The 26,304-nt window shown below is 37.9% G+C and overlaps 1 protein-coding gene across 1 annotated transcript; it reads right to left on the bottom strand.

The window, feature by feature from the left end:
* Positions 1–333: 333 nt before the first annotated feature.
* Positions 334–2,206, bottom strand: GGS23DRAFT_217257 (carbohydrate esterase family 3 protein). Its single transcript, XM_051511939.1, has 2 exons — positions 1,894–2,206; positions 334–1,801 (listed from the first exon to the last, which is right to left on the bottom strand). Exons 1-2 carry the CDS (start codon positions 2,009–2,011, stop codon positions 669–671), a joined length of 1,251 nt encoding a protein of 416 aa, XP_051369328.1. The 5' UTR covers positions 2,012–2,206; the 3' UTR covers positions 334–668.
* Between the last annotated feature and the right edge of the window lie 24,098 nt (positions 2,207–26,304).

Here is a 26,304-nt window from a genome sequence, read left to right as displayed (position 1 = left end):
GACAGATAGGCCCGATGTTCGGTAAACGTGCGCATCTAGGTAGCGAGTCAACCTTCGAGCCTATCTTTCTCGGTACACGAAGGGAGGGGGCCACGAGGGGAGAATCAAACCAGCCCCAGGTTGGTGAGGTTGGTGATATAGTAAGTACATGCATGGGACAGCCCCTGTCGATGCCAGGTATGAATCGCATTTCGCATGCTTATTTTCTGTAATTATCAACTTATTTCAACAGGTAGGTACCTACTAGATCATGCATGCATACCTCCTACAAGTAGGTATAGTAGGTACAGCATGCATACAATGTGGTATCTCGGAGCACCTAAACACCACTGTGCCATTGCTAATTGATACGTGCATTAGTGCCTGATGGATTTCGCTGATTCCCCTTTAGGAGCTCACTGTCGATTAGGACCTCCCAGTTGCTTCGGCACCAAAACATCTGAACGGCTTAAGCTCAAACCGCGCGAAGAGTGCCCACCGTCAAGGCGACACGAAGAAGAGGGACTTGACAAAACTTTGCCCTTGCGGACGATAATTGTTGCTAAGTAAATACATCGTCTACATCGCGCCTATGTATAATGATAATGCAGCGGTCGTGACATCATATGGGCATGATCACCGAGTTACTGCCCAACCCATCCCAGACCAAGAACCCGCTTATCCTCTTATTAAAAGAGCATCTTGGGATGTCGCCGCAATCGGGTATCTTTTGGTTTCTCGTGCTTCGCCTTCTCCTTCTGCTCCTTCATCTTTGCTAGTTCCGCCAACATTCTCTTGATTTCGGCTTGCTCGGCTGCCGCTGTCGCGTTATCCATCTTCCGCTTCTCCTCTACCCACTTTTTGTAGTCTTCGTTCTTCCGTTCCTCGTCACCGTCGTCCAGGATGCCCGCGACCGGCTCCGGCGGCTGCAAGAAACCACGTGCATCGGCTTCCACGATCGCCTGATACATCTTGGTGGCCATCATCTCGTAGCCGGCAGTGCCGGGATGCATGCCGTCCGAAGCCAGGTTGCCATCTTGGATCCCATCCGGGCCCTGGAGCTCGGCGAGCACGACGGGAAGCTCCTCAGACTTGTAAATTTTTGCTAGCCTCCGGATCTGAGGATTGACGCGCCAGACTTCCTCCCTGCCGTTGAACCGCTTGTCCCAAGTAGGCAGGATGGTGCAGATGACAACAGTAGACCGAGGTGAGGCCTCTAGGAGATAGCGGACCAGAGCGTCATACCGTTTGTAGAAGTTGTCGACGTCGACATGCTGGAAACAATCATTGGAGCCGGCATTGACGAGGAACAAGTTGGGTTTCGACTTTGGGACTGCTTTCCTGGCGTTGCCATGGATAGTGGCCGTAACGACACCGGGATAGGCCTCGATATCGTTATCCGTCATGTTTCCGAGTCGCTGTGTGCCCACGAAATTGACCTTATTGCCGACGGTCATCAGTTTCTCACGAAGAGGGCGACGAAAGCCGTTGTTATCGATCCCTTCCTCGGGGCTGTCGCCGCGGGTAGTCGAGGCACCGAGCGCCATGATGCGAAGCGGGATTCCATTAGCAAGAGGTAGTTCGTAGCCTGGCCGCGCGTACGGCTTCGTCCGGGTAGTTGTGAGGGTTGCGCCGCTAGACAAGTCGTCGGGGAAGGGGTTGTAGGATGAGCTGTTGGCGGGGGCGTCGGTCGAGGGGTACGAAACTCGGACAGTGCCGTTGCCCGTCACATAACTGACGCCGGCCTTGAAGTTATCACCTATGCTATCCAATCTATGGCCCCATTCGTTGTCAACACCGACGGTGCCGGAAAAGAAAAGAACTAAGAGAGTCGCCGGTTAGTTGGACAGTCACGATGCAGCCATCGGCTGAAAGAGGAGAGACCATTGGGGGCCATCGACTCCAAGCACATACTTATGAGAAACAGTGGCAAGCCCAACAATATGAGCAAGCGCCGTCGTGCCAAAACCATCGAAACGTACGGGCTCGATGCAAGCTGACGGGGGAGTTTGTCCATAATCGAAACAGGCATCGCCGCCGCAAGGGTAGAGCGTAGTGCGTACAATACACGAGAAATGGGTCAACTCAATCGCTGGAAAGCCACCCCACGAGGGAATTCGCACCGAACTCGTAATTATGTGTATGCGTAAGCCGCCGTCCGAAGCAATGGAAGCAGGAAAAGAAAAAAGGCCAGAAAAAACACGAGGTCCAAACGAGGGAATGAATGATAATGAGCGGAAGGAAAGAAAATAGTCGTCGCGATATCACACCCAGGCGCCACAACAAAGGCCCATCGTTTTATTATCGTGCTCAGGAATGGAGAACAGGAGGATGACCACTAGAGGCACCCTCGGAGAGAGGTGGGCAGTTGAACTGGTGAGTTGGCTGGTTGATTAGTCGGCGCGGACAGGGACAGCCAGGGTTAAGGTAGGACGGAAGAAAAAAAAAACATCAAACGTTTATCGTAGAGGAGGAGACCCCTATTTTTATCTGGATACCTGCGCGAAGATGCTTCCTTCAACATGATGCCGTTTCTTCCGTCCTTCTTGGCAAGATGCATGCCAAGCTCGTCTGTGTGGCAAAGCCTAAAGATCGACGTGCTCCCATCTTCTTGGCAAGAAAGCGGGCGCTGTGATAGGGAATGGCTGTGATTGTTGTCTTTGACGGGTTCTGCTCCCAGGTAGGTGGTCCAGGTATCAGGAGGTAGGCAGAGGTGGGTAACATGGGTAGGTATCTACCTACCTATGTAGGGTGGTGGCTAAAGGGACAATGACATCGGCCTCGGGCCTGGGGCGAAAAGATCCACGCAAGAGTACCGCTATAGAAGGTACCTACGCATCGAACCAATAGGTGTAGGTACATGTGAAGTGTTCCTCTAGGTTTAAATGTCCTATATTAGGAGCCTAATATAATAACGCTTGTGAGGTGCCTTGGGTACTCAAGGTAAGCATAACGGAATCTCATCCACTCGCTCCTGGTCTACTGCTTTTCAACAAAGCCAAGTCTATACATACCTACCTAGGTACCTGCCTAGGTATGTAGACACATGTACCTAAGGTACCTACCGGGCACCTATATAGGTACCTAGGTACCTGTATGTCTTTGTTCTAGTCGTTGTGTTTGCCTACGTACCGAAGTACCCTAGGTGGGTAGGTACCTAAAACTGTCCAGTCCGGACATCGAAGCTTCCACCCAACATCTAGGTGATGTTCATATGAGGCAACGATTAAACCGTACCCGGGGTCGTAGGCATGTTCTGCTAGATACATATCATAAAAGTGCGTTATGGACGGTATCTCTTCCCCCCCTTGGCAGCACACCTCAGCCTCAGGAGGTAAGTACACCCCCTGGGTCCTAAAATTACACACCTCTCCGCATTCAAATCCCCCTCCCTCCATCGCCAGCCCCTGCCTAAAAACGGACCTCGCTTAATCCATCAAGCCGGGAGGGGGGGATACGTATCACACCTGCACCGACACCATTCTCGCATTACCGCTTTTCCTCAGGTCCCCCGGCGCGCTTGAATCGCTGAACGAGCAGGTAGGTATTACGCACTGAGCCCGGCCCTGCATCTACGAGACCTACCCTATCTTACCTAAGTTAGGTACCTACTCAGCATACAGGTAGGCAGGTACCTATAGGTAGTAGGCTGCGATTGCGATGTACCCCCATGCTGTCCATCCTTAACTCGACCCTCCCAGTTACCGGCCTGCCTTATTTCAGTACCTCTACCCGTGTAGACGACTGTCGTGCCGCCCTTACCGGAATCCCTCATTGGCCATTCTTGCTTTAACCTTATGTTATCGCGACTCTGAGGTTAAGTCGCCAGCAGCCTACGCATTTGCGCAGCTGGGCTGAACGAAGTGCCAAGAAGGCGCAGCAGCTGACGTCCCTAACGGTCAAGCCTAGCGCAGTTTCAAGCATTTTCCTCTGCCGCACGAGGCCCTCCCTCCCATCTATCAGGTATATGGATTATTCCCAAATTGTGTAGCATCTTGCTGGCGCACCGACATCAGTACCTACCTACCTACGTAGCTCTTACCTTAGGTACCTGGTAGGTAAGCATAGGGACCTACTACCTTACGTGAGGTACACAGTAGGGTAGCAGCAAGGAGCAAACCGCTCCCGCCCCCTCCTCCCCCACAGCAGACTGACTTGGCAGTTTGAGTCTCATCGCGATGCGGCACTCCTTGCGAGCAGCAAATGATATATTTATAACTATCTTCCAATCGTTTCTGTTTGGAAATCGCCGGTTTTCGCAGCATGTCAGAATGTCCCTAGCACTCCCGTCCGGACCCCTTTATCGAGTTCATCAAAGCTACCCGCGTTTATTTTAAGGCGATGCCAAGAAGACTACTACTCACCCCGTTACCCAGGGCGGGAATCTACCACGTGGTGAAGTAGGATGGACGTATGACATAGGTAATATATAGCCGGAGCTCGACGCCAGATGGGTTAGAGAGATATATCGCAGAAGAGGGGCCGGGCAGAGGGACCGGGCGGAGCAGCAGCGGACAATACGAATCGGTGGAACAGGTAGCAAGGGAAATGGGCAAAAAGAGATTGAGGAGATAACAGCCGTTGCGCAACCACATCGATCACTCGCATCATGGTTCCCGAGAGCTCTCTCAATAAAAGGCGAACAGAACCGTGCGTTTAGGTACCTATATAGAGCCGCATGCCTACCGATGTAATCATACCAACCACATGTTACAATCCATAGAGTTGCTACTAATGGGATCGCGATGGTTACCTTCGATTATGATACTCCACCGCTTTACCGATTAATATCGTTCAGAAAACAGAGAATGGGCCACCTCGTTGGGAGGGGGGGGGGGCCGGCTGTGGTGTTAGTAGGGGAAATTAACTCTCTCGTCAGTACTTATAGGCAGGGTTGAAAAAAAAAGTTTAAGTTTTTAAGTTAAGTTAAGTTTTTTTAAGTTAAGTTAAGTTAAGTTTCCATTTTCAAAAACTTAAGTTAAGTTAAGTTAAGTTAAGTTTTTGAAAAATTTTTTTAAGTTAAGTTAAGTTTTTAATTATTTAAGTTAAGTTAAGTTTAAGTTAAGTTTTAAGTTTTTTTTAAGTTTTTTTAAGTTTTTCTAAGTTTTTTTCTTTTAAAAATTCTATACTTTTAATGTATATTTATAAAACTTTATCGTAAAATATGTAAAAAAAAAAATTTTTTTATTCATATTAAATTTAAAATTAAATTACGTAATTAAATATTTAATAAATATTATGTAAAAAAAAAATTTTTAACCTATTAATACGTAATTTAGAAACTTGAAAAAAATTTAAGTTTTTTTAAGTTTTTTTAAGTTTTTTTAAGTTAAGTTAAGTTAAGTTTCATTAAAACTTAACTTAAAAACTTTTTTTTACAACCCTGCTTATAGGTAACTGAAAGCGTAAGGGATCGCGTACCTAGCGACGAGGGGCAGGGCGCAATGACAGGTAGCCGATAGGTACTGCTATGGGACATATTACTTACATATTAAGGCAATTAGCTCGTTAAATGATAATGATATTATTACGTAGCTGGCGAGAGCTAAGCTTAGGTTAATAGGTTATTCGCAAAGGGAGTAATGGAATACGAGTAAGAAGGTATATATTAACTAACTAAAAAAGAAGGAAAGCTACTAGAGAATATAAAGCGATCTATAGGTATTAAGGAGGAGTAGAGCGTACGCGATGCTGGAGACCCGGATAGGTTCTTTCGAAAGTATACTCTATCGAAGACTATAGTACGTACGATAGTTTAGGATAAATAAAACTAGTATCGCTATATTAATCGAGAGGTAAGGAATTTAATGTAGTTATCGTATCTTAGCTATGCCTCTTAGTCGTAGAGATGTAATAGTCGCTAGCCCGAAGGCATAAGAGGTAAAGGGAGAAAAGGGGTAAAACGTAAAAGTTACTTATTCGGCTATAGCGGTACGACGAAGTAACTTAAGCGCCTATAACTAAGATAGATATACTAATCGGAGAACGACGAATCTAATGGTAAAAACGAATCTTTAATTAAAGTAAAAATAGTAAAGATAGTAATTTAATTAGGTAATGATTTAAATGATAAGTATGGTATGTTCCGTACTTACGGGAGCTATGGTTATTTTATATAGGCATAAGGCCTATCGTAACGTATTACGTGATATATTAAAAGGGTATGTCTTACCGTATTACTATAGCCTCCTTAGTTTAATTATACCGTAAGGGATAATTAAACTAAAAAGGGTAGTACGGTATATCCCGATTAATATCTCCCCTTAAAAGCTATCGCGAAACTTTATTCCACCGGTTACTATTTAATTATTACCGTCGTGCCTTTAGTTTCTCGTTTAATATTATAAGGGGGCCTTTTTATTACTTTACGGCTAACTTAGCCCGGTTTACCTTCGCCGATTTAACCCGATCGGCGTTCTCCTTCTTTATTTCGGCTATCTTCTTCTTGGTTTCGTCCTAGCCCTCTTAGTTAGGGGGATAGTAGGGGAGCGGCGGACTTCGGCTTATGCGATAAACCGAACGGAGGATTTACGGCTAAGGGGCTCGCCGATTAACGTACTCTAGGCGGATGCTATAGCGTTAATAAGGTTAATTCGCTTTTAGTAGTTTACGGTTTACCGAAGACGTTTAACGATACCTACCCCTTCCTTTAAAACTCGAACGTTATAAAATTACTCTACTACCTCGGCGTATTCTCTTATGGTATTAAGAAGGTTAAGCCCCTTATTTTCTTAGGCTTAGCGGGCGATCTTAATCGGTCGTTTAAAGATAAGATACGGTAGAATACCGCTTTAAAACCCGTAGCTAAAGTTATTTTATTAGTTTACTAGCGCGACGTAATAAGTAAACTAAGGGGTTATATTAAGCTCGAGATTACCGTCTTCCTATATTCGCCGTAATTAATCGAGCGCGTACGCCGCCCGATCGAGGGCGCCGTTTCTAACTATATTAAAGCTAAATAGTTTCCGGGGCTTAGAAAGGTATAATATTACGGCGAAGTAAGTTTAAAAGAACTTTAAGGGGTTAGTAATAATTCGTTCGGGGTTTATTAAATCCGTATAAATCGTAAAGACTAAAATAAAGGTAGGGTTATCGAGGAGGTACTAGCGGGTTAGGAAGTTAAACGATCCTACCGATCGATAACTTATCGTTTAATACGGGTTTACTTCGAAGGCCGCCTTTCGGCCTTCGAGGTCGTAGCTAGTTATGGTATAGAAGGCGCGGATATCTTCGTTAATAAGGTAGTCGTAACGGGCGAGGTATACGAAAGAGTTAGCTAGGGCTACCTTCGTTTACTTCTATAGTTACTAGTCCATGATTCGGGATCGATTAACGGATAGCCGGAAGGCTTAGGCTATATCGGATCTTAATTCGATCGGACCCTTTCCCGAATCGTAATTATCTAAAGTACTAAGCTAATACTTCTTTATATTACTTTAATTATCTTTACTACCGTAAATCTCCCGTAAGAGTTTAATTAAGTCGGCTAAATCGACGCGACGTACGTCTCTATAAACGGAGGAAAGGGAGAAGAAGAGGGGGATTCCGACGGAGCGGAGGAAAGATATCGTAAAAATAAATAAAAAGAATTAAGGGAGGAAGGGGAAAAAGATAATAAGTTAAAGGTAAAAGTAAGAATTTAAATTAATAATAAGAAAGGCAGGCTAAAGATTAGTAAGAATATAATAATTATAGGGGAAGGGTTTCGGAATAGGATGCCTAAAGAGGAAAAAGAAAGGGAGGAAGGAAGACGTATTAACGATATAATTAGATATATCTTTACGGCTAACGCTTTAGAAAAACGCGTTCTCCTACGTACGTATAGAGCTATAATAAAAGACGCGTTAGTTTATAGCTTTTTATTATATATTCTTAATAAAGTAATAAGTACGTACGTTCGTAAACTCGTAATTAAACGTAGGCTAAGATAGGTATTATCGAGATTCTCCTAAGTACGGTACTTACGACTTAGGTAACGTATTCGATTCTTTCGTTTTCGTCCGACCTTTCCTCTTATTTCTCGCTATTCTACGGTTCCGATCTACTTTCTTTCTTCCATTCCTTAGGTCCTTTATCTTCGTTTTAATTCGTTTTTCGATTTTTTTTAATTTTAGATTTATAATTTCGTCGTTCCTATCTCTCTTTTTTATATATATATATATATAATAAACCCTACTATTTAAAAGTAACTCCTTAAACTAAACCGGGCGTCCGCCTTTAAGTTACTCGAGTAGCTAAAGGCTACGGGAATTACCGACGAAGAGATTACCGGGGCGTTTAAAAAGGCTAAAGAGAATAAGAAAAAAGCCGTAACGCATTAGCGGGTTAAGTTAATACCGCCGCCGGTAAACCTAATAAATAAATAGCCCGACGAATCCTTCCGCCGTTTACCTTCTACCGAAAAGTTCCGGGACGTTAATCGGCTAATCCTTAAGCCTTAGTAGGTACCGTATATCCCGTACTTTTACCCGCTAGACTAAAGCCCGAAAGTAATTATCGGCTGGTAATTCCGGGGCATCGAAGGAATTCGGGTAATAAATTAATAACGCTAGGTATATAGCTTTTAATATTAATAAGATCTATTAATCGAAGGCTATATTAATTAATAGTAAAATAATTCGTAACGTCCGGTTTTATTTTCTAGGTAAGCCGGCGGCCGACCGATATATCGCATAAGAAATTATAAGTAAGGACTTTTAAGAGGTTACTTACCTTTAAAGCTACGCTATATCCCTCGCTTATTACGTTTAATTCTTTCGCCGCCGGACGTTATTTATAGAGATTAATAATAAAGGCTCGGTTAACGAATATTTCTATCGGTTAGCGACGGATCCTCGTTACGTCGTTAGCTTATTCGTTTAATAATATAAGGTACCTAACGAAATACCCTATTAGTATTACGAGCGCCGGCTCGCTTCTTCCGATACCGCTAAATACGCGGGTATATAGCCTTTCTTTTCCTACCGATCCTTAGCCTCCGATCGTATCTTTAGGTACTTTTACGGTATTTACTTCTTTTTTATTAACGGGGTACGTTATAAATTCCGGGACGAGCGGTTTACCTACCTACGGGTAAGAATAAATCGTAACCCCCCTTTAATAGAAGATTTAAGCTAGGCCGTATACCCGCTTATAATACGGGTAACGGGAAAGGAGTTATTATCTATAATAAACTCGAAAATCGTTACTTTCCGGGGGTCGGGAAGTAAGTAAGTTTTTGGTTTTCTTAGTAACTAATAAGTAAAGGATAGGGTAAGAAGGTAAAGAAAAAAAGAAAGGTATTAATCGGTAGATATACGTTACTTCTGGCTTATTTTTAAACGCGTATTTCTTTTCTTTCCTTTTCTTTTTCTTTTGCTTTTACTAATATAAATTACTTTCCTTACTTTCCCTTTAAATACTAAAATATACTTATATTAAAATATAATAATTACGTAATACTAGGATATTAATATCCCGGATTCCTAACGATAAACGCAAAGGATAATTTATCTAAGTATAGGAACGCGTTAATCGGCGTTAATAATCTATAGAAACATACTTTCTTTTAAGGTAAGAGGTAAGGAAGGGGCGTATTTATTAGTATTATAATTTAGGGTATTAATTTCGTATATAGGCTACCGGTTTAATAACCATATAAGAATAACTTCTTTCCTTTCTTATTTAAGAAAGCGACTATATGTTAAGCTCTTAGGCTTTATTATTCTTCGATCGGTATAGGTAGGTTATTTTAAGGTACTATAGCTTTATCGTATTATAATAAGAGGGTTATTTATTAAGTCGGGTCGATCTTCTTAATCTAGGTTTATCGTTAGGTATAACTTCGTATCCTTTAAGCTTTTTATTTAGTATTTCTATTATAATTCGTACCTTATCGTTCGGGGCTAATTATTTTTCTTTTTTATCGTCGATTACCGAGGGTATAGGCTCTAGGCCTTCTTTAGCTTAGGAATCGTTAGTAATCGTCGATTCCTAGTCCTTATATTTAATCGGTAATAGGCGTATAATTTATTCGTTTTCCTCCGGGTTTTCTAGCTCCTAAAACCTGTTAATATCTTAGATAAATTTCCGTAGTTTATAGCTTAAAACTAAGTATAATAGCGTAACTTTATCCGGTTCTTTAAGCTTATAACGATTATAGCCTAAATCTTCGGCGATTAAGTACGGTTCCTTTTAATAATACTTTAGTTTTACGGCTATCGACTTATTTATATATCGTAACGTATCGTATAGTAATACGAGGTCGTCGGTTTTTAAAGGCTCTTTTCGTATTCGGTAAGCGTTCTTCTCGTTTTAATACCGGGTAGCTTCCTTATATTTAGTCGCTAAAACCTTAGCTACGGCTAATATATCTTCCTAACGTCTTTCGATTAATCGTATACGTACTACTAAAAGCGATTCTCGGTCCGGGATATTCTTTTAATTTATAATACGTTAGGTCGGGATAACGGTTTTTATCGGGATAATAACCTTACGCCTATATATTAATTCGTATAGCGATATTCCGTATAAGCGCGTCGAAGTCTTATCTATTTATATAATTACCCTTAATAGGTTCGACTATCTTCGATCGCTACCGTTTATACCTTTTATAAGGCCTCCGCGAATTACTTTATGCCTAACCTCGACTATATCCTAAGATTACGGGAAATAAGTAGTACCGACTTTAACTCTAATACCGACTAGCTTTATTACTTTACGGACCTCTTTTTTATTTTCGGAACTATTATTATACTTAATTATTAGGGGTACGCCGTACTATAGGAATATCTATTCCTAAAAGAACTTAACGATCGTCTTAAAATCTATTTTTTTAATGGCTCGGGTTTCGAGAAAACCGGATAGTTCGTTTCGTACTTCGATTATTACGATAAATCCGTTATCTATTAGTATATACTATACGTTTATTACCTAATAAGTAAGAACGTTAATTAGCTCGTTATATAAGGCAAGGTCGACTTTCCGGATATTATTTCCTTTTTAGTATTTAGGATATAATTTAACCTCTCGGGCGACGTATTCGAATATACCGCGCTAGTAATATAGTTTAGCTATCCGATCGTAGGTCGAAGTACGTCCCCTATAGCCGAAATCCTTATAGTAATCCTTAATTATAGCTTTACGTAGTTTCTTTTAGTCGATAATTTATCGTATGCCCTTATACTTCTCGGGCTTCCTCTATAAGATATCCTCTAAAACGACGTATTTAAGCGCTTCCTTCTTAAACCGGGTCTACCGCTTCTAATATCCTACTAATCGGTCGTTTTTTAATCGGTTAGGTAGTTAAAATCGCGTAAGAAACGTTATTATTTCTTACGACTTTATTAATTATTCTTCCGGCGGTTATAACGGTAGGGCTTTATCGCTAGATTATTCGACGACGTTAAGTAATACGACTATATTCGCGTATATTATATTAAGCTATATATTAATAAAGTCCTTTATATCGCCTTCTTATTAATCGTCGTCGTCGTTACTTAGGCCGCTAGGTTTACGTAAGAAACCGTCCGTAGCGGAATATCTCTTGCCGGATATATATTAAATATCGAAGCTAAATATCTTAATATAAGCTATCTACTTAATAAGGATAGCGCCCGGGAGACTAGAGAATCCGTCGTTAAGCTAGGCGATTAATACTTTAGCGTTAGTTTTAAGTACGAAGTAAATGCCGTAAAAGTAGTTTCGAAGCCTTCGTAAGGACTTAACGATTCCTAGATACTCTCGTTTCGTAGCGTCGTAATTTAACTCCGCCCCTCTTTAAATCCTTAACTCGTATCTCGAAGGTCTAAAGTTACCTTTATCGTTATCCTAACTTAATACGTAGCCTTAACCGTCTCTTAATGCGTCGACTTTTACGCGGATTAGCTATTCGATAGTATAATCTAAAATAATTAATACCGGTACGTTAATAAGAGTAGTTTTAAGCGAATTTATAACATATTATTAATCGATACCTTAGATAAAGTATACTCCCTTACGCATTAATACTAGGAGGGGTTTAGCGACTATGGCGTAATAATCGATCCATATCCTAAAGAAAACCGTAATACCGATAAAAGACCTTACTTCGTTTATGTTCTTATATAACTTTGTTACGTAGGCATGTACCCCTAGTGGGAACCACCTAGCTTACCTAAGCTAGCTAAGCACTACTATATGTACCTATAGATCGCTCCATACTCTCTAATAGCTTTACTTCTTTTCTAGTTAGTTAATATATACCTTCTTACCTTTATTCCATTACTCTTTTTATAAATAATCTATTAACCTAAGCTTAGCTCTCGTTAGTTACGTAATAATTATAAGCCCGGGGTACTTCTAAGGAGCTATTATTACTTAGGTTATTTTAGCGTAAGTAAGTAATATATTTATTTATCTCTTAGATCTTACGATCATACTTTTTTCTTATTTCTAAACCGGTACTCTGCTCTCGTATCTAGCTTTAGATAGTCGCTTACTTATTTCGCTATAACGATTAATACGTCCGAATTCTCCTTAGATAAGATTCTAGTTAACGTTTACTTACGAGCTTACGATAAGTAGCTACGTTAATTCCTAACGCTTAAGTCGATAGCGGCTTAGTTCGGTATTTAGAAAGACGTTAATTTAAATGGAGCTAAGTTTAACGCTACTCGAGTTATGGTAGATACTCTTAAGGAATATATTACTTAAGAAAACGAACTCCTTAAAGAAAACTATAAAAAAGCCGTCTACGAGTAAGCATCGATCCTAACCGAAGACCGAGGAGATTAGTTACTAAGGCTTAAGGTACGAATTCGAGAGTAATAAACGGTAGCGTATAATAAGTTCGTTTCCTAGTAAATAACGATCGAGGCTTAGGTTATAGCTACTAGTAAGTAATATAAGGTTTTTTATAGCTAGATTTTCGTATCTATTTCGGTAGGTTTTCTTAAGGTAACTAATATAAAAATATAATTCCTAGACCTTAACCCGATTATTTAAAATCTCGTAAAGATCTTCCGTAAGTAAATTACTCCTACCGAAGCCGTTATTAAGACGCTCGTTAGGCGAGAATACCGTAAGATACTCTAAAGAGTAAAAATAAGTACCTATAATCCCGAGTAATTCTACGCTATATAGTAATACGCCTTCCTTTGCGCTCGCGCTTATTATATTAATAAAATTAAAGGCGTTATAGGAGTAAAGGATTTCCTCGAAGTAATTAAGGCTAAGATCGTAATCGAGTAAGCTATACGGGTATTAATCGCTTTTATTAAAGCTAATAAATTCGGCGAATAACTAAAGACCCTTAAGTAATTAAGTATCGTATTTAACGCTTTCGTTACCGAGAATAAGTAAAAAGGTAAATTAAGTTATAGAATTTTCGTAATAATTTATTAAGGACCGACTTTAGGAACGAAATTAGCTAATAATAACGGCTAAGGAAAACTAACGAGCTACGAATATCCTTATAAGTCTAAAGGTAAATTATATTCATAGGTAGCTTGCTTTTATAAAATCCTATAGAAATCCGTTACTAATTAGACTATACGTAACCTAAAGCCGATCCCGGTTAATATTATACGAAAAATCAAGGCTAAATACGACTTACCTAAGTACGCTAAGCTCCGAAACTAAATTAACCGCTAAGGGTAGGACGTTCCCGTAAATAATATACCTAATAATCGCTCCGGGAACGGGAGAGGAAATAACGCTACTACCTAGCTAGCTAATATTAACGTAATAATAATCGACCTACGTACTATATACCTATCTACCTAAATTAAGATTTACTTTATTATAAACCTAATCCGATACCTATTATCGGAAAGTACCGTCTTTAATAACTATAAAGTAATCTACCTTATTAATAATCGTAATCTTCTAATAAAAGGGTCGTTCGTTCCCGCTAGAGACGGATAAACGGTCGAAGTTAATACTATAAGCTTTCCTATTATTAGTACGGGTCGTAGGATTATCGAGAAGTATATCCTGGATTAATCTAATAAGCCTACCTTTAATCTAAAGCTTAAGGACGTCGTACTTATTAAAGATTTCTACGTTAATATTATCTCTAAAGCGAAACTTCGTAGTATAAGTATTTAGTTTTACGGTTTAAATTATACTTTAAGGAATGGAACCCTCGAGAAAAGCATTATAGTAAAGAAACTAAAGCGACGCTTTAACCTAGTCTTTTTCGAATTTAAATAATTCTCTTCTTATTCGTAAGTCCTACCCGTAATACCATTTATAATACTATCGAATATTCTACGTAGCGTAGCGTCGATCGTAGTAATACCTTATTTCCCGGAGAGAAACGTCCGGTAAAGAAAATCGAAAGATACTATTAAACCGAAAGAAGATTCCGAGGTACTCTAATACTAGCGAGTAAGGCATCTTAGTCCTAAGGCGCTTAAAGCCTTCGTTAAAAACGCCCGGAACGTTAAAATTAACGGTATATCCATAATTAAATACGAATATTATAGTTAAGCGATAAATAAAAGAATAATCTCGCGCCGTTTATTAATATATCGCTCGCTACGTCCTTTTTAAAAGGTATATTAAGATTTATTTAACTACCCGGAAGGTTACGACGGATCTAAATAATTTATCGTAATTAAAGATAAATTTAACGGAATGTTATAGGTTAAAACCCTAAAGAATAAGCAAAACCTATTAGTAATAAAAACTCTTCGATTCTTTAAAAAATAGGTTCGGAAGTAATTCCGACTCTTAATTTATAAGATACGTTACGATAATAAACGCTTAATAATAAGTATTAAAAGTATATCTAGATATAAGATTTAGGTAATAGAAAAGGGCATTAATCTCGAACTCCCGCCGGCTAATACTAAAAAGCTAACCGGTAGAAATAAGAAAGCTAGATAAACTATTATCGTTAAGTCGATTAAAATAAGGATTAAAGCAAGGCTACTAAAGAAACTATAGCCGGAAACCGTTAAAGCCGCGGTATATTTAATTAATATTAACCCTAGCTAAGCTTATAATCTTCGTATATCTTACGAGCTCTTAAATACCTAGTTTAAGTAGTACTTTAGATGGTATACTCTAAAGGTAATAAGGAAGCTAATAAGCGACCTACGACCGGACTAGAACGGTATTTATACATACGGGTATCGCGCGTATCCCTTAATAGGAGAACGTATTTAGGATTTTAATAGGAGAGGGTTTAAGGTAAACCTATAAACTTATATCGGGTATTTAATAAGATATTATACTAATAACCTATACCGAATTTAAGTTCCTAGGCTAGGTAAAGTAATCTTAATTAAGGATATAGTTTTTAACGAAGAAACGTTTTATAGCTAAATAAATAAACTAAAAGCTTAATAACTTAAACGGGAAGAAATTAATCGAATAAATCTTTCGATACGTATAAGTAATAACATTACTTAATTAATTATCGAAGCATTAGATCTATAGGATTCGTTCGTATTATTTAATCGAAAGCTAAATAGCGAGCTAACTCCCCTCGGGAGTAGCGAGCCTACCTCGGGCGACGAGGATTTAAATACGACTTAATCCGCCGGTCCTAGCTCGGGAAAGGGGTAGCCTTTAGAAGAAGAACTAAAGATAAATTCCGATAATTTAAAATACGAAACGGCTAGGTCTAAAGACGAATAACCGTAAGAGGTAATAAAATTATTCGAATTAATCGAGTAAGAGATATAAAAGTAACTCGAAGCGGAAACCTAAGAGAAATTAAAGGAAGAAGCGGATATACCCTACGGGCTCCCGAGTTTAAGACTTACTTTAATCGTACCCGCGGAAACTACGGGAAGTAAGAATACTCCGATAAGAAGTATAAAGTAACTAGAGTTAGGTACGGCTACTAATAAAAGTACCGAAAATCCGGAACGGCGAATATACTTCGCCGACGGAATAAATATTCGGGAATAGCCTTTAAAGTAATTAATTAAAGAAACTCGTACTTCCTCCGAAGAAAAGGAGCAATATAGCTTATTCCCGTAAACTACTTAGCGTAAGTAGCGCAAGAGAAAGGTCTATCCTCTTATTATTCGTTATAATAAAAGGAAGAGAGGAGAAAGCCCGGAAAAAAATAAAGCAGTAGGTAGCTTAAGTACTAGAGTTTACGTAACATCGGATAACCTAACGGCTAGGAATAACCTCTTAAGAGATCGCTAGCTCGACTTCGTAATAACCTTCTAGCTTAATTAATTAAAAGGATAGTAAGTAAAGAATTACGATAAATATATTACGCTATACTTAGTTTTCGTAATAGCCGTTAATTAAACGAAAGCCGAGCGATTAAGCGTATCGCTTAGTAAGATAAGAATTTACCGTAACGATTTACTTAAACCGCTAAAGATATAAAAGGACCTAGATAAATATCTATTAGAAAAACGATTTAAAGAAAACGCTAGATCTAAAATTAAGGCCTTCCTACGTATTAAAGTATAACGTATTATTAATCGCAAACGAATAAGAATAAAGCTAATTTTATTAATATAAGTCTTCGATTATAAATTCGATAAAGATAATTTCCTTACTACCTATAAGTCGCGCTTAATAGCGCGAGGAGATTTATAGCCTAAAGAGTTATTCGAGAATACTTATATAGCTACGTTAGTAACGAAATCGTTCCGTATAATAATAGCTATCGTAGCCTAATTCGACCTCGAAGTTAATTAGTATGACATTAAAAACGCGTTCCTTAACGTAGTAAAACCGGAGAACGACCTTATACCTATAAAGTTACTAAACGGATTTAAGGAAGAAGGAAAATACGCCTTCGTTATAAAGGTAATATACGGGTTTAGAAATTTATTCCTACTTTAGTTCAAGGAGATCGAGAGTACCTTTAACCGCCTAGGACTTTAGAGCTCTTTAGAGGAGCCGTACTTATTCTATATAGAAGAACGAAAAGTCTTCGTACTAATATACGTAAACGATATATTAATTATAAACCATAAAAGCTTAGAGGCGATAGCATAAAAAGTAGCTTAGGGGTTAAAGGATACTTATAAAACGAAAGAACTTAAACCGGTAAAGTAATATTTAGGGATTAAGGTAATACGTAATCGTAAAGTACGAATTATAACCTTAATATACGACGCTTATATCGAAAAGATTACTAAACGCTTTAAACTAACGGATAATAATTAGTTTCCGATAATATTACTACTAATTACCGAGCTAGTAAAGTATATAGGCGTTACTTCGAAATAATAAATTAAGGAATACTAAGAGAAAGTAAGGTTACTATTCTATAGCGTAATTATAATACGCCTAAACGTCGCTTTCGTAACGTTTTAACTATCCTATTTCCTAATTAATTTAAGACCTTAATACTTTAAAGCGATTAATTAAACGATTAAATACCTATATGCTATTCGCTTCCTTAGCATAAGGTATAAGGATAAGAATAATAACGCTTAAGTACTTTTAATTAATAATAACGCTTCGTTTATAAACGATTCTAAGTTAAGAAAGTCGTCTTAGGGATACGTAATATCCTTATTTAAAGGTCCGATTATATGGAAAGCCGTTCGCTAGGACATAGTATCGATATCGACGATTAAAGCTAAACTACTCGTACTAAAGTATATAACTAAAGAAACGATAGCTCTTAAACGTTTCTTTAGAGATATTACCCTAAAGCTAGAAAAACCTTAAAAGGTATATAGCGATAATTAGTAAACGATAAAACTAATAATAAGAAAGAAAGAAAGGATTAATACTAGGCTACGCTATATAAATATATAGAATATATAGCTACGCTAAAAGTACTAAAAAGGTACCTTCGAAGTAATCTACCTCCTTATTAATTAAATGCTAATAAACGAACTTACGAAAGCTTTATTACGTTAATCGTTTAAATACTTTAAAGTATTATTTAACCTATAGGACGCTCGCGAAGAAATAATTATAATAATACTTAAAGAATCGCCGTAAGTATTAACGATACGTAAATTCTTTCCTTAATTAATTAATATATAAATATAAAGTATTACCGCTATATAGAAATAGCTCTTCTTACCGCTAAATACCGAACTCGTATTACTTTTAAATCCTAGCATAGGAAGGCTATTTTAAAATAAAGAACTTAACTACGGGAATAGTAAATAAAGCCGGACTAACGGGAAATACGAGTACCGGCGGGTTCGTTTTAGTATTCGATAATTTCCTCGTATAAGAGGTCGGTTTATCGATATAATACTTCGTATAGGTACTACTTAAAAGAAATAAGCGCGTAGGCGCGAGCGATCTTAGATATTACTTCCTTAAAAGATTACTCTTCGTCCTTAGAAGTTTTCTCTTTTCCTTCTCTTCCTTTAACGTCTTCTATTTCTATATCTAACTCTTATTCGAAGGCGATAGCGGGCGAGGTTACGTTAGGTACTACGATCGATAGGCCGGCGGAAGCGTTACTTACGCCGGCTAAAGTAATAAAAGAACTAATAAATATAAAGCTAAGGACGGGTACGGTAAGGGCGGTCGATAATCCGGTAACCGAAGGACTTACGTTTAGCTAAGTAAACTAACCGGAGTTAGCTACGCTTCGTCGCGATTTTACGGTTTTAGGAACCGCGGATATTTACTCCTCGTTTTAATAAAGGATTAAGAGCTCCTTTATTATCGTAGCGAGCTTAAGGACCTATAAGTAACGTTAGTAAGTATTAAATAACGCAGAATAAAACTTATATATCGATAGAACCCTCGATACGGGCGACGATAAGATAAATAGCCGGTAGAATTAAAGCGTCGGCCCTATATAATATTAACTTTAAACCTTAACGTACGGAAATAAAAATACCTATAGAAATACGTAGGCGTAATCGGATAAGTAGCGGTAGTAGCGGCCGGTACTTTAGAAAAAATCGAAGTACTTTTTAATAAACCTATTCTAAGCCGTATTACGTACGTAGCCTAGGTAAGGAACTATACGGCGAGCTTTGTACTCTCGATTACGAATAACCGAGGTAGTTCCTAGGGCGACGGTAATAAAAGCGAAAGCGGCCGGCGCGATAGGGATATTAAACGGAACCGCTAAAACGGCCGGGCTAAAGGAAGTAACGGAAGCGGTAATAACTCTAGGAACCGAGGAAGCGCTACGGCCTCGTTCCTATCTTCGTCCTCGTCTTACGATACTACTACGGGTCGGTATAATAATAATAACGATCGCTTAAGTTACGCGAATAACGGCGATATTATTAAAGAACGTAACTTAATATACGCGAGTCTAGGCTCGGGTTTTACGCGAAGGAACCTTACGAATAATTAATATAACCGGGCGATCGCTTTTCTCGATTACTCCTTCGTATAAGAAGGGGAAGTCTTCCTCGGAGGATTCCTCCTTAAAGGATTCGTTAATAAAGACCTTAATAACTCGGAATACGGTACCTTAAGAAACGCGAGTAATTAAGGCCTAAGGGCGTTACGCTAAGGCGTTAGGTACGATTATATCGACGTCGCCTTCGTCGATAAAAAGGTCCTTAAGGAATTAAGCGATAACTAAGACCCCGGACCCGGGAATAAAGGATACCTCTCCGCGGCGAATAAGGCTACCGGCCGAAGCTCTAATGCTACCCCCCGTACGAATACGGGAAATAAACTAAGAACTTACGGCGGAAAGGCCGAGTACCCTCTACTCTAGCGAGGCTACGGTACCCTAAAGCGCTAATATTATCTTACGAAGCTTTTAAGTATCGGATATATTAAGAAATCGTTAATTACGGTACTATACTACTACTGGTAAATAACGAATAAGTAATAAACGGATTATCTCGAATAACCTCTTATTTATTAATATAAAATAACTAACGATCGCTTTATTATCCTAGGATATTCTAATATTAAAAATAATATATTAATCGTAAATAATAACCCTTACCGTAATAAGCTAAGCTACTATCTTACGGTCGCTTAATAAAAGTATATTACGACTCGTATAATACGCGAGCTACGTTTTACGTAAATTATAAAGGAAGCGGACTTACCTTACGATAATAAATTAACGAAGCTCTATTAGTTATATTAGCTTACGATCGCGTAATTAATAAAATTATTTAATTATAGTTAAGGGTATATACCTATAATAAATAACCTAGGGAAGAAAGGAAGAGAAAAAGGTACGTTTAATTCGAAAGCGAGAAATCCTAGATATATTTATGCTTAACCGCCTTCGTAGGAGAAAATACTACTAGTAATAAACCGGAGCATATACGGATAGGGGAACATAAGGGAGCCCGAGATAGGGCACCTAGTAATCGATTAACCTTAACGAGGTATAACGAGACTAAGGAATAACCCCTTAGGCTACCATCGTAAGTAAAGGACTATAGTTAACCTTACTATCGTAAGCTTAACTAGGGGATATATTACGGAAGTATATACCCCTAATAGGAACTACCTAGCTTACCTAAGCTAACTAAGTATTACTATATATACCTATAGATCGCTCCATATTCTCTAGTAGCTTTACTTCTTTTCTAATTAGTTAATATATACCTTCTTACCCTTATTCCATTACTCTCTTTACGAATAACCTATTAACCTAAGCTTAGCTCTCGCCAGCTACGTAATAAACTTTTACTCTAAGATCTTAACTATCTTCGCTTCCGAGGGCTTCCTACCGTTTATACCGTATAAATATCCGACGATTACCGTACTACCTTTATACTAAGTAGATTTAACGGCGTTAATAATAATACCGGTTAATTCGAAGTTTAGAAGGACGGCGTCGATATTCTCTAAGTACTTTAGGATAAAGCGTCGTATTTCCGGAAAAGCCTCCTAGTTATCGTATTTCGATATTAATCCTTTAATACTAACGTCGTCGAAGAAGGACTCGTACTTAGTAGGGATTAAATCGTAAAGAATTCGTATAACGGCTCGGAGAAAAGCGGTAACTAAGTTCGTCGCGCCTTATAATAGAGTCGTTATACGTAAAAGGCTAATAGAAGTAGCGAACGTAGTTAGGTTACGGTTCGTTTCCGCTAGCGTTACTTAGTCGTACCTAAAGAAAAAGTCGACGATTATAAGGATTAAATATATAGCGAATTCTTAGGCAAAGGAGTCTCTATCTCGGGGTAGGAAAGCGTCGCGAATAATCTAGGCGTTAAGTTTTATCGCAGAGTTAATAAGTCGTAAATTATTATCTTTTTTCTCGACTACGAATTACGTATTTCGATAAGGACCGTAACTCTCTTCTAGGATTCCGTTCTTTAGTCGTATACGTAAGACTTCGATTATTCGTTCCTTAAGGGGTACTAAGATAGGGATACCCTTAGCCTATTAAGCGTTATATAATACCGTCCTAATCTCATAATCGGGATAAACCTTAGGTCGAATTTTTCCGATTTTAAAGAAATCCTAGGCTAGGGCTATCTCTTTTCGGTATAAGATCTTAACTAGTACGTCTTTCTCTTAATCGGTTAATTCTATATCTAATAAACCTACTTTAATAACGTTAAGTCTTTCCGTTATTAATCTAATACCTCGGGAGTTACTAGCGAATCTTAATATAATATTCTTATAAGGTTTATCGCGTTATAATACCTCTAGCGGTTCGTACTTCGACTTAACCTCTTTTATTACTTAATCCTTTTAATCGAGTATTCCTAGCGGTATCTAACCGTCTAACGGTACGTTATTTACGGGCTAAACTTTACGCGACTTAGGCTTATATATAGTATTACCTAAAAACGTACGTTTAGCTTAGAGAGCTAATTTCGAAATAAGAGCTAGGTCTCGCTTATATTATTTCGACTCTTACGTCGTATATCGAATTACCTTCGTAACGGCTTTACTAAAGACGTAAAGAAATTCTTTATCGCTTAATCTAACGATCGCTTTATTTCCTTTATCTAAATTAAGTTCGAGGGCCGACGAATCCTTAGCTTCGGAGATAGGTATTACCTTTATATCGTCGTTATAAAGGCGGGTATAATTAATTTTAGCTTAGAGGTTAGCGTCGGTCTCTAAGTACTCGGCTAGGAACGCGTTTTTAGGCCTATATATGCTATTAAAGCGGCCTAGGATATTAATAGCATTTAGTTTTTTTAATCGCCGAATATAAGGCTTAGTAGCGTATCGCTTCTTAAGTTAATAACGAGAGGGACTATTATCTAGGCCGAGCTAAAGTTAACGGTTCCTATAAAGGTACTTCCGTCGAATTCGAGTTTTATACGGGACTAGAAGATAAAGTTTATACTAAGTAATAAGGGGTAACTAACGAACCTATTTTTAATAACGTAAATCGGTAAGCGAAGGTAGTAATCGGTAAGCTAAATAAGACCGTCGATTATTCCTATATATAGGGTCTTTATAAAGGATTTAAAACCCCGTTATATCGCCTTAGTACCGGTTATAAGGAGACGCTACTTTTTTACGTAGCTTTTTACGATTATATTAAACTACGTCCTTATATCGATTACCGTAAATACGAGAGCTTCGTTCCCGTTAGGTCCTACGTTAACTACTAGCTTAGGGAAAGGCCGGATATAGTTCTTAATATCCTTCGCGATAATAGAATTTACCGCTATTTTATTCGAAGGATTAGTAAACGGGGCGGTAGTTTACGGTACGTTAGGTATTTTAACGCTTTCTTCCCGATTCTTTTATACCTATTCCTTTATAATCTTAATAACCTTAAGCTAACCTTCGTTAATCTCTATAGCGCGTATCGTAAGGTACTTAACTACCTATTCCGAAAACCCGGGTATGAACTTAATTAGGTCGTCCTACGAAACCTCGAAGCGTTTCTTATTATTTTTATTAATCTTATTTAATTAAAACTCTTTTAGTAGTTCGTTAATAATCTTCGCTTTCCTAGCTAGGTCGTTCGTATTCGAAGTAGCGTTTTTACCGGCTTTAATCGGTTTACGTTTAGGTTATAACGATAGGACTTTTATATCCTCTTAATCGGGTACTTTTCTTTCGATATATTCGCCGTTAGGACCTTTAGCTTACTTAACTACGTTAACTTCGATTAAGTCCGTCTTAATAATACCCTTATAATAATAGATACCTTCGTCGTCGATAAGACCTTTAATTTAATTATAACCTAAGATCCCCGTTTCGTATAATTCGTAGCTATATTTACGTTCGACTATCTAAATAACGTTAATTTCCGATATAGCTCTTAGTATCTCTTCCTACTTTAGTACTACTTCCTCGTTCTTAAAGTATCGTAAGTTAAGGGATATAAGCTTTAGCTTTCCGGCTAAGTAGTAATATGCTATCCTACGTACTTATTCTAGAGATTCCTTACTTTAATATACGTAAAATAAAATATAATAAGCGATCGGCTCTTTTTTACGCTTAACTTAGGTAATAATCGATCCTAGGATTAATATTAACTCCGGTTTATCCGGGTTTCCGTTCTCGAGGTAGTATAATCGTTTATTATTTCTATAACAGAACCGATTCTAGGTTATATCTATTAATAGCGGGTAGCGGCTATAGTTATAAAGCCGATCGAAAGTATTATAAAACTAATATTCGAATTCTTTATAGTTATTCGTTTTGGTTAATAAAATCCTATTACGTATACCTCGGTAATTTAATATGGTATTACGTTTAGAGCTTACTAGGGTTCTTCCGCTAGTTTATAGGTTATAAAGACTTAGGTTCCGAACCGCGTTTACTAGAAACGGATTTTCTTATTAATATTATTAATCGGCGCCGTACGTATCCCTAGGACTATAAGAGCTATTATTTTAACGGTAGTTTTACGAAGTTATCTTTATTTTTAAAGCGTTAAATCGGTCGTAAAGGACCTATATACTAGCTTCCTAACTAATACTTAGGTAGCCGTAAGAAGGTCTAGGCTACGAGGGAGGCGGTAATAAAGGTATCTAAAGGCTAAGAGTCGCTAATCGTTAAATTATTTATATTATAGGCTTCTCGGGTTCTTCGAAAGTTACCGTTTTCTATTATCGTCGTTCTTCGGCTTAAGTTCTATCGGTAATTTATATTATTATACGACGTTCCGTTTACTTATAAAGCTAGGTATAAAGAATCCGGTAGTCGATATTTCCGATCTTATTATAGTTATAGTTTCCCGTCTTATAGAACTTTATAATTAAGGATATCCGGAGTTTATCGGTTAGGTATCCTACCTTCTAAGGAAGCTTTCCGTTATCGTTTACGAGCTTGGAAAGGCGTTTATAGTTTATAAGATACGTAAAGATCGCCTTAAGATCGTTAATTACGTTACTTCGTTCTAGTTATACGAGTTTACGTTTAACGTTAGCTTAGCCTAGTTTATCGGTAATCTTAAAACGGTACTTCAGGACTATAACGATAACTCTTTAAATCGTTTAATCCTTCGTAACGTCGTTAATACGCTCCTTAATAGTTTTAGTCGTAATTTATTCGCCGATTTCCTTAATCTTATCGTCGTCGTTTATACGGTAGCGGTTAAATAATCGATCTACCTTTTTTAATTACTAGGTTACGTTATATTCGTTAAACTTAAGCCTAAGGTAATCGGTAGGATTAGGAAACCTAATGGCTAATATTACGATAGTCGGGATAACTACCGGTATATTTTAGCTACTAAAGGCCCCGTTATTATTATTCTAAGATAATACCATAAGGATTAGCGGGATAAGTATAGAGCCGCGGGTAAGGGGTAGCTAAGTAGGAGTTTTATCGTCGTCCTCCTTTTCTTCGGGCGGATATAAGGGCGGAAAACTAATATCGACTTTTAAGGTTTTTATTAATAGTTTAGTTTTTACTACTTTAGGTCTTAACGGCGATTTACTTCGTTTCCTAGCTACGGATTCCGTTTAGTTTATCGGTACGAGATATGAAGTAGAAAGGGGGATAGTAGAGGTCTTATTATTTAACATAAGGGTAAAGGTATAATAGCTATTATTTATATCCTAATACTTTTCTTTTAGTATAGGTATATTATTATTTATTATATTATCCCGATCGATAGGGTCCGGGTATTATACGAGCTTCTCTAGTCGGTTAACGCCTAACTAAAGTACGATACGTATTCCCTAAACTAATAATTTAATTATTATAAATAAATCGACGATAATTCCTCTTATTAAGGTCTAAAACTCCTAACGTATAACCTTCGTTAAGGTAATACGTATAGGAAATAAATCCCGAGTAAAGAATCGCGCTAGATACGATACCGGTTATAGCCATAGGCCGGTTTCGATTTAACGGGAATTATTCGATAGTATTAGCAGTATTACCGCTAGGCGTCGTTTTACGCCTATATTAATACTTCTCGCTATATTAGCTATTAATTAATAATATAAGGCCAGCCTATATATAGGTATACCTATTAGTTCGATTCTAATTCCGTTTCCCTAATCCTTTATATCTACGTAGTTTTATTAATATTAATTCCTAGTTCTCTTTAAAATTATCGGTTATTAATAACTATTAGTTTATTAATTTTATTTATATTATTAATATAAATATCTATGTTATATCGTATACTATATCGTCGAGTCGCTACGCCTAGGTATCCTAAAATACCTCTAGTATAATAAGTTATTAGTATTTATATATTTAATTTATATCGATTAATAGGTTTAGAGGAAAAAAAAAGCTATCGTAAGGTCGGCTAAGGCATAATTACTATTAGCCTTTATCCGCCCTTAGTATTAATAAGGAAGTAACGGATCGTATAAGTTATCGTAATTTATACTAGGGCGTTCGTACGTTTAATCCATATAATAAGTAGATAATTATAAGGAGGCTACCCTAATCGCTATAAGCTTTATTTATTCGCACGAGATATACTATGTTATTAGCGGTTCGAGGGAGCGGTTAATATCGAGGGTTAAGTACTATCTCTAATAGCGGTAGTATTACGACGATAGTTTCCTAGGCTTACGGATACCTCCCTATAGGTAGGTAGGAGGTTATACGAGGTTTACGTTAATCGCTATAAGCGTTATTTATTTATCGTATTAAATCGTAGTATCGATAGCTTATTATCGTTATAAGTATTAAGGGCTAAGTACTATCCTAGTAGTAATAATATCGTTATAAAAGTTCCCGGGCTTATACGTACTTTCCTATAGTAGATAAATGTCACGGTTTTAAGAGCTGTTCGCTGGGTAAAAGGGTGTAAATTAAAGGAATAAAACTATACGAGGAGGAAAAGGAAGAAAGGTACGCTTTACTAAGGCCGCGCCTTTAGAAGCTAGCTATATACGGGAGGAGCGGTTACGTACCTTGGTATTATATTAACTAGGGTTTTATAACTAGGCGTAGCTTATTATATAAGCTTTCCTTTCCGTTAATTAGGGTATTCGAATCGTTCTTAGTTAATAGCGCTCCCTCTCCTTTTTAATTAATTAATCTTCTTTTTATTTCTCTTCCTGCTTTTTTCTTCCTCCTATA

The sequence above is a fragment of the Durotheca rogersii genome, assembly GCF_024521655.1.
Source record: "Durotheca rogersii strain YMJ 92031201 chromosome Unknown GGS23scaffold_22, whole genome shotgun sequence".
Taxonomy (NCBI): Eukaryota; Fungi; Ascomycota; class Sordariomycetes; order Xylariales; family Xylariaceae; genus Durotheca; species Durotheca rogersii.
The sequence above is the reverse complement of the archived record's forward strand: the minus strand, read 5'-3'. Positions and strand labels throughout refer to the sequence as shown.